The following is a 16,370-nucleotide window of genomic DNA, read 5'->3' on the forward strand; positions in this document are numbered from 1 at the left end:
GGACTCAACTTTAAAAATATAGCACCCTTCTTCATCTGCAGTTGCAATAGAATTAGAGATTCCATAGGTGATCTCTTAAGTACCTTTCATGCTACAGTGTTGAGTTCAAATTAAAAAATCTTACACTAAGTTTTTTATTTCTTTAAGGTCAAAATATTAGGAAAAGGAGAAAGAGGGAAAGCATTTATAAGAGTCTCTAAGGACTACTTCCATAATTGAATTATAAATAATTGCACTGTGCAAAAAAAGGGTATTTTGCAGCAGGGAAGAGGATTGTAATTTCATTTTCAGACAGTTTAATCAAGTTCAATTATGTTTGTCATTCAAATTTTGCCCTTTATTAATTTTCTTTTCATGTTCTAAACCCTGAGTAAGTCCATGTTCTCCTTTGTGTTTCTGTATTTTATTGACCTGAATGGTTTTACTCTCACTTTTTAGATTGAAAGCCTAAAAAGGGTCATTCTGATCAGGTGGTCTGAGCTGTAGTGTAATTCAGTAGGACTAAGTTCCTAATTGAAATAGTCAAATCTTGGTTTTGAAATTTACCCTGATATCCTTCTAGCACTACATTCTTTTGTTAATTTTTGTTCTTAAATGGTGAAGGGGTATCCTTATTGTTTTAAATAGTTCAATAATCTTTAGGGTTGTAATAACATAATGGAATCATTATGGAGCCAGCCAACCTTGCCATATCTTACTATGTGAAATAATCTTTTTTGCAAGAAAGAAGAGTCAAGTAGAGAGAAATAAAGGGAAGTTAAGCAAAGTGTATACATTATATGTGTCAGGTATGAGATAAGATTATATATTTCAGATTTGTTTATGCATATATATTTTTAACTAATTGTTAACTTAAGATTTCTCTTGTGTTGTGGTTTGTTTTTTTTCATTTGTTTTTATTGGCCAGGTGGGGTTAAACCATGTGCATTAAACTGCTTGGCTGAAGGTTATAATTTTTACACTGAACGTGCTCCTGCAGTTATAGATGGGACTCAGTGCAATGCTGATTCACTGGATATCTGTATCAATGGAGAATGCAAGGTTACAAATGTTTTATAAAGTACTTATGGATTACTTTTGTTGTGTCTACTATCTCCTACATTTAATTACGGTACTTGTTTGTTACTTATATGAAATGAGAGTGTTGACAGGTTAAGTTGTTAATGAAAGAGTAAGATTGAGAAAAAAATAAAAAAGGTATTGCATAAATTAGACTCAAATCATTTGAATTTCAGTAGCTTCTCACAGACATTTATAGAATCCTTCATTTTGTCTTTTTTTTCTTGCTTTATGGTTTGCATTGAGAATCAGTGGAAAGGGCAACAGCAGAGGAGCAGTTTCTTTGCAGTGTTCCAAGGCCTGTTCCATCATTCCAATTAGAACACCACTCTGCCTAAAAAACAGTAAATGTGAACATATTAATCTGTTTCTCTCTAACTAGTTCATCATGCTGCAAACAATTCTGCTGTTAATGTAATTAAAGCATAAAGTTGTCACTATTGCTCTGTAGTTCTAGGAAAAAGTGTATAATGATGCAAGTATTTACTAAATTTGCTAGATTTAATAAAAATCTGATTATCTTATAAGGTTCTTATATAATGGCATTACATGAATTTGAATAGAATTGGAGGTCTGTGACGTATTTTTGGTTATATACATCCCACTGCTTCTTCAGTTTAGCAAAGCATTTAATTAAGTACTTAAGACTAGATATCTGAACAGCGCTGGTGACTCTAAAAATTATTTGACTTCACTGAAACCACTAACATAACTAAAGCTTAACCTGATACTTAAGTTCTTTGCTAAATTGAGGACTGAAGATGTATGTCTTTTATATGTCATTTGCCATGTATTAGTAAACTAGCAACAGCAAAAAAAAAGGCGCAAGAAGTAACCTGTGGAATTATGGTGTACTTTATGTATTTTATACATAAAAAGATATTAGAAGTTTTGAGAAAGCGTTTAATAATCAGACTACTTCTTAAGTTAAGAATGAAATACGTAATAAAGTTGGGCCTTTGTCGTCTTGATGAATCTGTCAAAATTTAAATGGTCAGACTAATACTATTTGTCAATTATTTGAAGTATTTTAACTTCTCTTATGATCTATGTATTACCTGTTTACAAGATAGTAGATAATATTGCTAGACAGTAAGCAAAGTCATGTAGCTGCCTCCTTTGTTTATAAATCCTGGAAAAAATTGGCATGCTGTAATGTTAAATCTGTTTACAACCTACTTGTTCATTCTCTTTTTTTCTTAAAAAAGAACACAACTATCTTTGTTTTGTAATGGGGTTGAAACAATAAGTTATAGGGAGTTAGTTGTTGTTCACTGTACTTACATTTCTCAAGTAGATAATCAGAAATGTAATGTACTTCTTACAGTCAGGTATAGACACCTCTTTTCCAAAGGCTTTTGAACCCTATTTTAATATAGCACATAATTCAGCCTTTCATGAAGTTTAATTTTGTATTTATTCTTACAGTGAAGTAATTTACACTTTATATTCAAACATGAAAATGATTTAGTTTTGCCTGGAGGATGTGGAAATATAGTCTATGAAGCTGTGAATGCCTTTGGGAATAATAATACTATTTATGCTGCAAATGTTTATCTTAACAAATCAGTATAGATGGAACATGGTTAGCTGCTGGAATAGTAAATAACATCGCTAATCATTTACTGATAACTGTAATAATTACATTGTAAAATGCTCTGAGGTTCCTTCCTGAGAGTCACAGTAGAAATACAAAGTACTCATTCATCAAGATTTGGTAACAACCCAAAATGTGGACTGTTCTTTTTATTTTCTTTCTATGGTAAGTGAAAACCCACTTACAGTAAAAGCTATCAAAAAAAGTAAGAAACACTTAAAAAGACCAAAAAATCTATTAATGTAGTGGTGTAAGACCATCATCCTGTTAAAATATTTGTTCTTATCTGTTCTCAGCATGTAGGTTGTGATAATATTTTGGGGTCTGATGCTAAGGAAGATAGATGCCGTGTTTGTGGAGGAGATGGGAGTACATGTGAAGCCATTGAAGGTTTCTTCAATGATTCATTGCCCAGAGGAGGTATGCCCATAGATGTCTATTCTGTTGCACAACACATTTAGCAAATAACAGTGCTGCACTGATTTCCAGCATGGCATTGCTACTGCTGATTCACTTTGAATACTTTTGTCTCGATGTTTCTTTTTTCTTTATTAGTTTGGATTTATGTAGAATACAATATGCTTCATTACTGAGTACTTAGTTCTCATGGTTTTTAATACATTTAAAAATAAGTGTAGATGGGGGTTTTTATTATCATTTAATTATGGTGGTATAATAAGAGTACTGTTATGTATGATTTTAATGTGTATGGTAGAAAATTATATTTAGTCATACATGACATTTTAGAATAGAAGGAATCCAGAAATGTCTCTATGTCTCTTAAGTCCATTTTACTAAGAATTTAGGAAATGTTTATGAGCAATTTGTTTAAAGCTTAGCTCTAAAAAGGACATTAGTGTTGCAATCAGTGTTACCAGTTTTGGGCTCCTGAATACAGGAAGAAGATTGATTCACTGGAGTGAGTTCAGTTCAGTGAGGGACCACTAAGATTATTGGGATCTGGACACTTGCCTCTCTCTGAGGAGAGGCTGAGAGTACTGGCCTTACTTAACCTGGAGAAGAGGAGGTTTGTGGGGACCTAGTGTGAGCCTTCCAATATCTATGGAGAAGACAGAGCCAGGCTCTTCATAGTAGTGGGTACTTGGTGGGAGAAGAGACAATGGCTGTAAATTGAAACAAGACAGGTGCTGACCAAATGGAAGGAAAAACCCAGGAGAGTAGTCCAGCTGTGGATCAGGTTACCCAGAAAGGTTGTACAGTATCTTTGGCATTGTTCATAACTCAGGAGGATAAAGCACTGAGTAAATTGGTCTGATCTCCTAGCTGAACTTGCTTGTAGCAGGAAGTTGGACTAAATAACTGTCTTGAGGCCCTGTCCAACCTGAATTATCCTGTGATCCTAAGGTCATTTTGTATGTTAATTACTTGTGATACACTGTTGAAAGGACTTCATTAGCACTTAAAAAAAGGAATTCCTGACTACATGGTAAATTTTTGCTATCGCTTTCAAACTTTTGTATGAAATTTGAAGAGTTTCCCTTTATATCACATGAAAGAAAATGTTCACCTAGATTTGAATCCCATATCTCATACTAATTTTTAGTAGTGAATAGTTTATTACTAGTTAATTTAATGAGTAATACTGATTATTGTAAACAACAACAAATAAAATTTACCTTTTGTCTTACAGGCTATATGGAAGTGATTCAAATTCCAAGAGGTTCTGTGCACATTGAAATAAGAGAAGTGGCAATGTCAAAGAACTACATTGGTAAGAGCATGGCTTAAATAGCAGACTGTTACTAAGTCAGAGTTTATGTTGCGATTTGAAGGTACATTTTCTGATTTGGCCAAACCATACACATAGTAGAAGCAGTAGATGGAATTGTTAGCTGCTAGTATTAGGTTGTGATCAGACAGTTGAAGCAGTTGGTTAGGATGTATTCTCTTGGATGAAGCTAATTAACTGCATCACGTGATTACTCCTTGTCTGCTCAGTGCAAAATCAGTTCAACTTCACTATAGTTATAGTGTCAGACTTTAGTTGAAGTAGATGAGTAACACTGAAATGATCTACTGTCCCACTCTGAGGTAGTGTCTTCCATCTCAGAAGTCTCTGTTCTTGGGATATTATACCATGTTAAAACACAGTTTTATTCTTCGAATGATTATTCATCAACTGCCATAGTTACTTAAATGCTCAACAATACCGTCTTCTTATTGTAAGGCAGTTTAACACATGAGTTCCACAGTGTTGCTGTGTTGCAGGGACTAGATGTCATCCCTGTTTTGTAGTTAAGGAAAATGAGGTGCATAAAAACTAAGTGCTTATTTGAGATCATTCAGGAAGCCCATTGTAAAGAACAAAACAAATTTCCAGATTATTATTCCTTTCTTTAAAGACTGTGTTAAACTTGCTTTCTGTTTTATTTTTTTTAACTGATATGTACAAATCTGACTTCATCAAACTCAAGGCAACATGCAGTTGTCTATGTACCTTGATTTGCATAGCAGTCAGTTCACAGTCATACAAGAAAACACATTTCTTAGTTAAAAATAGATTAGAGAACTGATTAATTGAACAGCAAACTATCAGATAGTACAGCAAACTAAACACAACCAAAAGCTATTACCTGTTTAGGCTGAACAGCAGCTGATGAGGCTACTTTAGTCAGTCTGTACTCCATATATTTCTTTTATATATTTATTTATTTATATATTTATTTATATATATATAAAAAACACATTATTATGTTGGAAAGGATTATGATGCCTGTGAGGTAAAAGGGCAATTATCCACCTAGGTACTTTAATTCCTAAATTGATTATATTGATGGATGGTACCTTTGGATGCCTACTTTGCTTTCTGGCTGCCCCCACCCTTCTGTAATACAGCAGATCATCAGTATTCCTCCATTCTGCAGGAATAACAATACCAGTACTCCAGCAATAGAGTGCGTATTATCCTTTCAGCATCACACTCCCTGTGGCCACCCCACCCCATGTCAAAATATCCTGTGGTTGTTCGTGTATCCTATACTGACATTTCAAACGGAGGTGGTGGGAGAGAGGCCTACAGTGCATCCTATCATGGTTGTTTTCTGATAAGAACTATTTTGTGGGCAGCTGAAAACCAGAATAAAGAAGATAACTCTTAGCTACTACAGTTAAGTTTGTTATTCCTCTATTTTATAAGGAGAGGAAATTCATCTGGAAAAGCATCTAGATTGGCACCATGTATATAAAATGAATGAAAAATATCAACTTTTTGGCTTAAATAAAAGATACAGGCATCTTCCTTGGTATTCAGTCTGGCCACAGATCTAAGAATGTAAAGTGGTACATAAACACTTGTGCTGGTTTAAGCCCTGCCGGGACCGGAGAGCACGTTGCCGTTGTTCCTCCCCCACCCTCAGCCGGTTGGGCTGGCAGTGAAGCACAAACCCGGGTTAAAATAAGAGGAAAATTAATACAACAGAGTGATAAAGCAATCTGAACAGCAGCAGTGGCAATGATAACAATAAACAGCAATAACAGTGAACAAGACAAAAGTTATACAGAGAAATACCGCAAAATGGTCACGGAACAAACCCGACGCGTGGGTCCCGCCACCAAAAAAAACCAAAAAGAAAGTAAAAAGTTTCCGCCCCTGGACCTGATGTCAGCATGGTATGAATAACCCAGCTGGAGATCACTTCCCCCTCCTTCTCTGCTGGGGAAACTTAACCCTATCCTAGTTGAACCAGGACAGCACTTCTTTTATCTGCTTGTCAGTTTCAAGGGGTTTCCTGAGTTTCAGGCTCTCTGCTCCCTAGCTTACTTCATGCCATGAAAGCCTTAACTTCACAAATTGAGGATTCCTCTCCTTCACTAGCTTATTTTGTTTCTACCTTCCAAAGATGCCATTATATCCTAATGAAGGATAATTTTACTAAGTCACATGGGCCATTTCATTTTGTGATGGAATGTTTGACTCTCTGTGTGTGAACCAGATCACTATTTTAGGTTCACCAATTTCTGGGAAAAGGAAGGCTTCTAATTTGTCTGCTTTTTAAAAAGAGCTATACAAGCACAATGGTGGTTAAAAATTAGTTTATTGTGTTAAAATGCATACATCAAGGGTATTTTGTTTTATGGATATTTCTTTAGCGGCAGTGTAAACTTTACAGCTTTTTTGCTGTCTTTATGGAGCTCCTTCTGTTCTTACAGGACAGCTGTTTGTGTGGCCACACCATGAACCAGATTAGAGAACTGATTCAGTTGAAAATAACCATTTAAAACTTTCAAACTAACTTGCAACAAACATCCCATGATTTCTTAAACTAAGATCCAGCTCTTTTGCAAGCCATGACCTGAAGTTGAGGCTGCAGTTGGACATTTGGCAATTCAGTTAACTCAGTCATCACCAGTCCTCCCTCCCGCTGCCTCTGGCTGATCATTTCTGCACCAATATTGCTCCTAGTGTTGTGACAGCAAAATCACATAAATAATTAAGTATTATAAACTGATCTGTCCATACAGATACAACCCAGCAACAACAGAATTGCCTGTTTTCAGAGCTGCTGAAAAAATGTGTCTAGTAATGCTGTTATCTTCCCTTAAATGACTTGTTCCAGAGTAACATCATCCCTTATATTCCCCTCCTGGAACAGGGAGTTGTGTGCTGATTTGCTGTGGGCTTCCTGTGTTCTCAAGTTCTCATAAATTGATTAGGACATTAATTGTTCCTTCTGTCTTATATGCTAATAGCATTATGCAACTGCGTCATCAGTGTCATTTAATTACATTATTGGAATGCTGTTCACAACTGTGTGGCATTCACCTATGTGTTACAACTGACATAAGGTAAATCTATTTACAGAACAGAAATTCATTTTTCTTTGACAGACAGGTGAAAAATGAACTGCTATGCTTCCGGATATACATTAGTTCAAGTGTATGTAGCATAGATACAACTGATAGCATATAATTTCAGGATTATTAATTATGTAAACATGTATGAGAATGTTTGTTCTCTTATGCTCATTTATATGTCTCATTTGTTATTCCTATGTCTCAAATAATACAAATAAAGAATTCATTTCATTATTTGCTCTCAGTAGATACTAGACATACTGACAAGAAAATGTTTGGGATTGAGTGGCATAGTAAGAGAGACTTTTAATATGTCTCAGTAGATTTGGGAAACCTTGCAACCTTCTTTTAATGAAACTAGATTTAGTAAAAGCAGGATGGATAGAAATTTTGAGTATGTGGAAATAGGACCACTGATAAAACAAAATACTGATGTTCAGCTGTAACATAGCTATTTCATATACCCACATAAAATAAATAGGAAAGTACAGTTCCTTTCTTTTGCTACAGTGCTGCTTGCAAATTGTCTTCTCACTTTTTCTACAATCTCCTCCTTATACTACAAAATAATTATACACAATAAAGCATCTGAATTACTTTGAGAATTCCAGATATGTGAATATGTCAGAACTAGTTTCTTCACTCAAAGCACATGAGCATTTCCAAAGTAAATCCAGGGAAGTCAATGGAATAAGATTTGTGCTGCGGAAAGACATTTCTTTTCAGACCTTATGGTGCTGACAGAAATGGTTACTAATCCCTGCTGAATATGGCTGTCACCAGCAGAACATTACTGCCTCTCCAACTATCTCCTGCTCATATGAATGCCTTTTGATCTGTTTGAGAAAATTTGAGTGTCATTGAGACATTTTCCATCACTGTTTAAGGTAAACCATCTGTCCACACAGATGAAGTTGAAAATAAAACTTGATCGTAAATTGTCTTATTCCTTATGATAGTGATGTGAGTTCTCTATGTCGTAAAGTCAGTTATTTGTCTGAATAGAAAATGACATGGCTGTTTGATCATGTATTTCAAACCATCATTTTGCATTTAAGAACATTTTTTGGTTAAAGTAAATGTGAATGCTGAATAACTTGCTAATGTTCACCTCAAGTCAAGAAGTCAATGTCTAATTAACAGAATATTCACCTGAAGGTACAAAGTCAGTTTCATATTTAGAAACTTAACCTAATATTATTGATAAAATATCAAATATAAATCCCTGAATAATACATGCTTGTCCGGCCTAATTGATTGGTTAGCTAAGAAATTTATGTTTTATCTAAATTATGGTTTAAGGCTTTGAATTAGGAATGATAAATTTTTTTTATCAGATTAAATAGCTAGTGTTTGGGGTTGTAGTGGAAATATCTTGGAATTATGCTTTAAGAAGGAAAAACACCCCAGTGGACAGAGGCAACAAAGCAAGAGCTGATTGGCAGCATACATCAGACTCAAAAGTTCCTTCTCTTTATAGAGATACCTATCCCATGCCCCAACTTCTTAATCCAACAGTAAGATTGGTAATTTATTATACATTTGAGACTTCCATGTATCTTAAGAACAACAGCATACTTTGCACACAGGTTCAGTTTTAAAGTTGAAGATGTATTGCAAGTTGCATGTGGCATTTCATTTTGTTCCAGATAGCATCTGCATGTTGAAATCTGCAAAATATACCTGCACATTCAAGATTATTGCAGACGCACTATTGTCAAACTGCATGAGGGATGTTTTGACCAGGGCTAAAGAAAAGGCTTTATATTGCTTGAAAAAAATAGTGATATTGAGCTGAAGCTCACATATTTCTAACAGATTAGTAGATTAATTTGCAATGGCTTCTCCATTATAAATGCTGCTTCCAATTTTTAGGTGGCTTGTATTTTTTTTTAAGCTTTAAAATCTGAAGAGGATGACTACTATATTAATGGTGCCTGGACTATTGACTGGCCAAGAAAGTTTGATGTTGCTGGAACAGCTTTCCATTACAAGAGGCCAACAGATGAACCAGAGTCTTTGGAAGCACTAGGCCCTACTTCAGAAAATCTCATAGTCATGGTAAAGTTATCATTAACATATTTCTGAAATTTGAAATACATATTTGTGTTCTGAGAAAAGACAAGGCCGTGAATAAAATCAAAACAGGTTGTGTTTTCAGAGCATACAGCTTTCCTAGCTGGGACTTTGCATTTAGGTTTTAACATAGCTTTTTTACCTTTCAAAACTGACTGGCAAACATTGTGATGAAACAGAGGTAAAGTCAGAAGAACCCCGGGAAATCTCTCAGAAAATGCCCCATCTCTGTTAAATGTGGTTCAGAACAATGGTAGGTGAAATCATAAATGAGATGTGTATTGTATCTCTGCATACTTATGATAAATGGAAGTGTTGAGCTGCAGCATGACAGTTCCTGACAGTTCTGTAGATGTCAGTGGTTTTAAGCCTGGCCTGAATGTGAAATGTATCTTTGCCACAGCAAGAGTATTGTGATTTGACCCATGTTAAAGTATCTTGCTATGACAGACATTGCTCTGAACAGATTGTACAAAATATGAGAATGTAACAGAAGATGTGACCAGGATCCTGTCTCTGAGAGCAGGCAGTGGTGAGCCTACTGTTGAGCCACTATATTGAAAAGTATAAGAACAAGGTGATACTTGTCCAGTATATTCTGTCAGCTGCCAGATCTGCAGTTCAGGGATTGTTTGAGCCAGATGGGGTATTTTTGTGTATAGAATGATGCCTGGATATTCACATTTTAGGCAGCATTTTCAAAACCTAGATCCTGGGGTTTTTTTCTGTAGGTGTGGATAACCTAGAGAGTCCACAGAGAATGAATTGCACAATGATGATAGTGCCTTTTCTCATTTGGTCAGTGCCACTGCCTTTCTCACTGAAAGTTCTCTGCCCTGTATCTAGTGTGGATGTGCAGATATGCTTCTGCAGAATATCAGAGAAGGTAGAAGGTAGTCAGATTGCTGCATCTAATGTGATATATGTTATTAGCAACAGAAAGAAAAGGTTTGATAGAGAGTCAGAGGCTAGTGCTGGGCAGGTGGCATGTGGAAGTGCAGAATGGTCTGTTGCTGTTACTATTATTCTAGTGACTAAAAGTGCCAGCAAGGGCAGAGCTAGGTTCATAACTGTTATATGGGTATCTTTCAATACAGATTTCCCTGACGACTGCTGCATGTTTTCACAGTAATGTCCTTAACCAACTTGGACCTCACATAACTATTCAGCTGTCAAGTTAATTTCTGTTAAGACATAATTTTATGAAAACCGGCTTTTTAGAATAATTATGTCAAAAATAAAGAACTTGCAGAAGTTGTAAAATTGCGTTAAGGGGGGAAAAAGGACAAAGCTCACCTTAGACAGTAATGCTTTTCTTTTTCTGTGTTTTAAGAGTTAGTCCAGATTCTTCTGGGAATACCTAAAAGAGCTACTATGGCTTCCTTTATTACTTTTTTCCCTTCCACAGGACATAACACATAGCTAGATTAAATGTCATTGTAGTTGCCCTCTGCTTGCCTGTTTTAATGGTATAACCAGTTGTTTTCAACTACAGATTCTGCTACAGGAGCAAAATTTGGGTATAAGGTATAAATTCAATGTTCCCATCTCTCGCACTGGCAGTGGAGACAATGAAGTTGGCTTTGCATGGAATCATCTGCCTTGGTCAGAATGTTCTGCCACTTGTGCTGGAGGTAAGACACCAGGCAGTCAAGCTACAGGTTAAACTGAATTGCAAGAGACACTTTACCACATAATTATCTAGGTAACTAATGGAAAACATTTCTTTCAGACATGCCTCAAACCTTGTTTTAGTGAAAGAACATTCATTTTATCACAGTGCATTTTGTTGTTTTCAAGTACATTTAATATGCTCAGATGTTTTTGGTAAATACAGTGTATCTTGGCACAGTGTGTCTCTCTCTGCTGATGCTTCTTCTCAGATTCTCTTGAAGCCGGTATGTTTGCTTTTCACAGGAGCTTTCTTGATAAAGGACATCAGAAGTTTTAAGTAAGGAGATTAAAAACCAGAAGGCAAATAAGGCAACTGTAAATAAAGGCATGTACCTTTGTGTGGTTTTAGGTATGCTTCACATGATCCTAGTCAGCCCTCCTATCCTCCAGCCACCAAAGTTTAGGATGCATACTGGTATCTCCTCTGTAGCAGATGATGACATCTGGATTATACTTCCTAGCTCATAGCAGTCTCTGAGAACTGTTGCCCGTTGGCAGCGGTGGGGGATTTGTAGGTTGTCCCATGTGATTCATCATGGGTGCCTTTTGCCCACAATTTACTATATTCCTAATCCTCCCTCTAGTGGCCACCAATGCAATTCTTTACCTCTGGCTGGGAGAGCAGGACAGTTGGCTTCCTTCAAAGCCAACACCATTGCTGCTGCAAGGACTGGTGAGTAGAAGTGCTCTGTGAAGAGTATCTTTCTTCTCTCTGGAGACTGAATGCATCATCTCCCCAACATACCTCTCTTTCAGAGGATATGGGAGAGCGCTTTAAATCTACCTCAGATTTTCAGACTTCAACTGCCGTGTGCACTACCCATAGGAAGAGGAAGACACCATCCTTTTTTAAAGAACTTTCAGAACAAATATTTGTCCTTTTTTTACTGGCTACTGGAGGTATTCATGTTTAGAACCATCATGATTCATCTCTGTGGTGGAACCTGCTGTGGATGTTGTAGTTTGCTGTTTAAATACAGCTGTTTGCTTAGTCATATGTAATACACAAAGGACAGTACAAATTGTCTTCTGAGCCACTAAATAGATAAAGTCTTGAAACAAAATAGAGGAGGGTGCTAACGTTCTCCAATAGTTTTATTGTTAATTGGTTGTATTCCTGGGTGACAGGTTCCTTTTTTAGCTACTGTTTTATTAATGGTGAGTCTGTTAGGAAAAGGAACATTTTAAAGAAGTATAAAAAGAAGTGCCTAGCTCATAGCAAAAGACAGTTAACAAGTATCAGAATCTTACAAGTACTGCCAAATCCTATTTTTATGATGTTGGTGATCTTTTCGAAGTCATGGGAAAGCTCACATTAATTTAGGTAGAGGCAAGATTTTAGCCATGTATCTTCTATTATGCAGGTCACTGTCATTTCACAAATTTGACAATATACAATGCAAGAAATATTTGGCTCTGAAGGGGTAGGCACTTGTCTAGATTAAAACATTTTGATGTAATTAACTCAGTTTTAAGGGAAGAGTTGTGAATCCCTGAAAACTGCATACATTTATTAATTTGAAACTTCTGGGGAGAAAAGATTTTCTTTGGTAGATTATGGTGGCTAAACCAGGAACAACTTTCTCCTTTCAGCTGAGTATGAGGATATACTATGGTCACTTACTTTCACTGAGCTCTGTGCTCAGGGAATAAATATTTTACTGTAGCTATAATTCATTTTAAAAACTTTTCCTGCTTTTTCCATATGAGTGTCTGCTATTCCCCTTAGTTTATGAAGCAGTTTTCGCCATATGCCAAAAGAAGACACAATTTGAAAAAGGAGCTGAGTCAGGGAAAAAGAAAAGGGAGACAAAGGTTTTAGGGATAGAGACTGTAACTGGACAGTTTGACTAACATAATTATGAAGTGCTGAGAAAACTTAGAAATGAAACTACCTCATGTCTTTGTTTATTTCTATAAGATTCATTACGATGTCTGATACTGAAGTTCTGTTTACTTGAATTCTGTCTTTAGAAAAAACATGCTCTACATCAAAGGATAATAAAATATTAAACAGATGAAGAATTTCTCAATGAGTGTTAAAAAAGGACCATAAGCATGTGTGAGGAATATTAGTATGGAAATTATTTTTTATTTATAAGGTTAAAAAAATTACATAGTGACTTTGGGACAGATTGAACAAGTTAAACTCATTGACATTTTCCTAGCTCTTATTGTGGTAGGTGTAGCTCACCTGTATTGCATGGTCTCGTGAAGGTTTGATCATACAATATTTTGTCTCAATCTGGGCAATCTCCAGATGACATAGAGCCACATATACTTTTATATCAAAGCACAGGATCTATATCAAAAATGTAGACAAATTCTAATCAATGTATTTAACTTATGTCCATTTCTGAACATGTCTGTATTTTAATGATACGTCTTTTCGTCTAGGTTTATGTAACATTTAAGAAGCTCTCTTAAAAGAACATCAAATTTGCAAGTATTTAGAAGCTGGAAAATGGCAGAAATAAGGATGATTATGAAATCTTAAATTGTTTTCTGTAGTTGTGGCTGTTCTGTGAAACAGGAACCAGTTGAGCAGGGACCATTTTCTGAGGCTGTGTCAACAGGCTACTCATGTCCATTCCATACTACTTAAGTCTAGTTCTCTCTAAATTAGACTATCTGTACCTGCATTATATACCATTTGATGAAGTCTGTGACTCTTAAAACATAGTTATTACTTGATGTATGTTTTCTAATTCAAAAAATCTAAAAAAATGAGAGCTGCATTGCAGCCCACCGAAATGATGCTTCTGTAATTGTTAACTTGAGATGTGTTGAATGTCATGAAGTAAAGCACAAAGGCTAGAGCAGCATTTTGACAGTGCAAAATTTAAATAGTTTTGAAGTATTATATATTGCACAAGCATCTGATCTGTATGTAGTCTCTTCTTCATAGTTTTTTTAGAGGAATCCACAGCACTCATCTAGAGCTGTCTATAGGTCTTGTCTTGGAGAAGAATAACTAGAGCAGTCAGGAGTCAAGGAGCAAGCTAGGAGCAACCACAGTCATTAATTAGATGGCAATGTGCTGTCTTTTCTGCTGGCCTTCTATATTATATTCATCTCTGCTGTGCTGGTGAGTCACATCTGAACAGTAAAAGTGCTTTAACTTTTCAGACAGGACCTCTTTTCTTGGGCCTGTCTCAATTTTGCAGAATAGGGAGCATGATAAAAGGAATGGTAGCAAGGAGAAGGGTTTCCTGCTTACAACAGCTTAATTTGGTGCCAGAACTCTGGGTTCCATTCCTGCCCCTCCTTGTGTGGTTCTCTTATGATACTGAGCAACTCAAAGCATACATTATACTTTTACTTGCTAATTATCAGTTCGTCATTATATTCATACCTCTCTGTAATGTCTGACCTCTGAAGCATGCAATGAATTTCATCATTGCATGAAATGTGTCTAAAGCAAAATATTCTGAAAACTCAGCCAGGCATCTGGAATCAATGGACTTGTTTCACAGTAGACATTATACCTCTTCTTCCCTGTATACTTCATAGAGTGGTCTAGGAGATAAATTAACATTTGTGAAACAAAGTTACATGTTTAGGTATCCTCTAAAAAGTAGAAGGAGGTTAGTCTCATTCGTGTTAAAGGAGTAGTGTCCTTCATGTTAATGAAGAAAGTAGTGTCATTCATGTTCAAGGAGAAAAGAACAAAATATTCCATAGTTTCTCTGCCAGTAAGCATCATGGTCTGTACAGTGAACCAAGGAGGAGGGAAGTCTTCAAAGTCTGAGGTTTATTCTTAAGTTTTTCTTAAAATAGGTTCTTCAGATTTACCAGGTAGCTAAAAAGGCTTGCCTGGTAACAGACAATCCAGATTTTTGGGGATTCATGTACTTATATGTAGAATGAAAATATAATTTCATTAATTTCTAATATCTCTTAATACCTCTTCTTAGGCTTGGAAATCCAGAGTTGCAGCTTTTCCTTTCTACACAAGAACCGATATTTTCTATACTGCAAAACTTTTCTTTAAAATCCAGATTTATAACATCTGAACTAGTTCCTCCTCTTTGGGAACATTTATGTAAAACTGAGCTACATATATTCTCCATATTAATTCCCTTTTTGTCCTGAAACTTCACTGATAACTGTTCTACTCTGGGTCAAGAGTTTTCAGAAGGGAAGTTTATTTTTATCTCATATAGGTCTTTATAGCTGGTGGCAGTCTTGGACAAGAGTACACGAAAACAATGCCAGAGAATACCAGAATGTACAGTGCAAGTTTGTCTATATAGAGAAGAGTGGGAGAGAAGAGAACACGGGAAATTCAGAAGGGATGGATGGGTGAACGCTGGAATTCAGAAAAAAATGATGACAACAGAAGACTTACTTCAAGTACCTGATTATTATTTAATGAGAAAGTCTGAGAAACAGAAAACTAGAATATGCAGTAATAGGAAGTGAAACAGTGAAATGAGGGTTGGAAAGATAAGAAGAAAGTGCTAAAGTAGGAAAGGGTGATACGTATTACAGATCACAGAATTGTAGTTTATTTACTCTCATGCCTGTCTTTCCTTATATGTTAATATTTTAGCTTTCCAAGTGCAAGTGTTCTTAATAAGGAATTGAACTGCTGATGGTATTGTTTAAAAACAACCAACAAAAGAAAAAAAAAATCCTGTATGTTTTTACTTCTGTATACATTTAAAAATAAACTCCAATAACTGCATACCCACCTTTTTAAAATTTCTTCCACACTTAATAAATTCTAGCAGTAAATGGCAACAAATCACAGTATTTATTATTTGGAATTTACCAGGTATCCTAAGCATTGGTTTTGATTTCATTCATTCTATTAGAGTTCATCTCCAGATGAGTTAGATATTTTAGATATTCATTGTTTTAATGAAATCGTCAGTCTACTATTATTAAGTAAATTGATTGCCATTCACTTTTCTTGCTGCTTGTCACTCTTGTAGAGTGGTACATGCTATGTTTTCTTTCATGCCCTCAGATGAGTTATGAAACTGTCTTTAGACAAATAAAACATTTGTCTTCATCAAGGAAAATATAAGTTTGGCTCTGTGATGAACATCTTGTGATCTGATGAGTGAGCTCAGAAAGTATGTCTGGGTTAACCAGCATGCACTAGTTTTAGTGATGCAGGATTCACTGTGTAGGGGTACTG

The 16,370-nt window shown here is 35.7% G+C and overlaps 1 protein-coding gene across 3 annotated transcripts in view; it reads left to right on the forward strand.

Moving 5' to 3' along the window:
- Positions 1 to 16,370, forward strand: part of ADAMTS6 (ADAM metallopeptidase with thrombospondin type 1 motif 6) — a 150,793-nt gene that overhangs the window by 109,894 nt on the left and 24,529 nt on the right. Inside the window, exons 15-20 of one of the 3 annotated variants that reach the window (XR_003400093.1) lie at positions 908 to 1,041; positions 2,953 to 3,076; positions 4,308 to 4,388; positions 9,369 to 9,532; positions 11,043 to 11,181; positions 11,806 to 11,894. Coding sequence is in view for 2 of the 3 variants with exons in the window: in XM_026865742.1 (XP_026721543.1) it covers positions 908 to 1,041; positions 2,953 to 3,076; positions 4,308 to 4,388; positions 9,369 to 9,532; positions 11,043 to 11,181 (642 nt within the window). In the remaining variant the exon portion in view is untranslated. The remainder of the gene's footprint in view (positions 1 to 907; positions 1,042 to 2,952; positions 3,077 to 4,307; positions 4,389 to 9,368; positions 9,533 to 11,042; positions 11,182 to 11,805; positions 11,895 to 16,370) is intronic. The other 2 variants (XM_026865742.1, XM_026865743.1) reach the window with 2 other exon arrangements.

Source organism: Athene cunicularia (assembly GCF_003259725.1).
Source record: "Athene cunicularia isolate RWA chromosome Z unlocalized genomic scaffold, athCun1 chrZ_part1, whole genome shotgun sequence".
Lineage (NCBI taxonomy): Eukaryota > Metazoa > Chordata > Aves > Strigiformes > Strigidae > Athene > Athene cunicularia.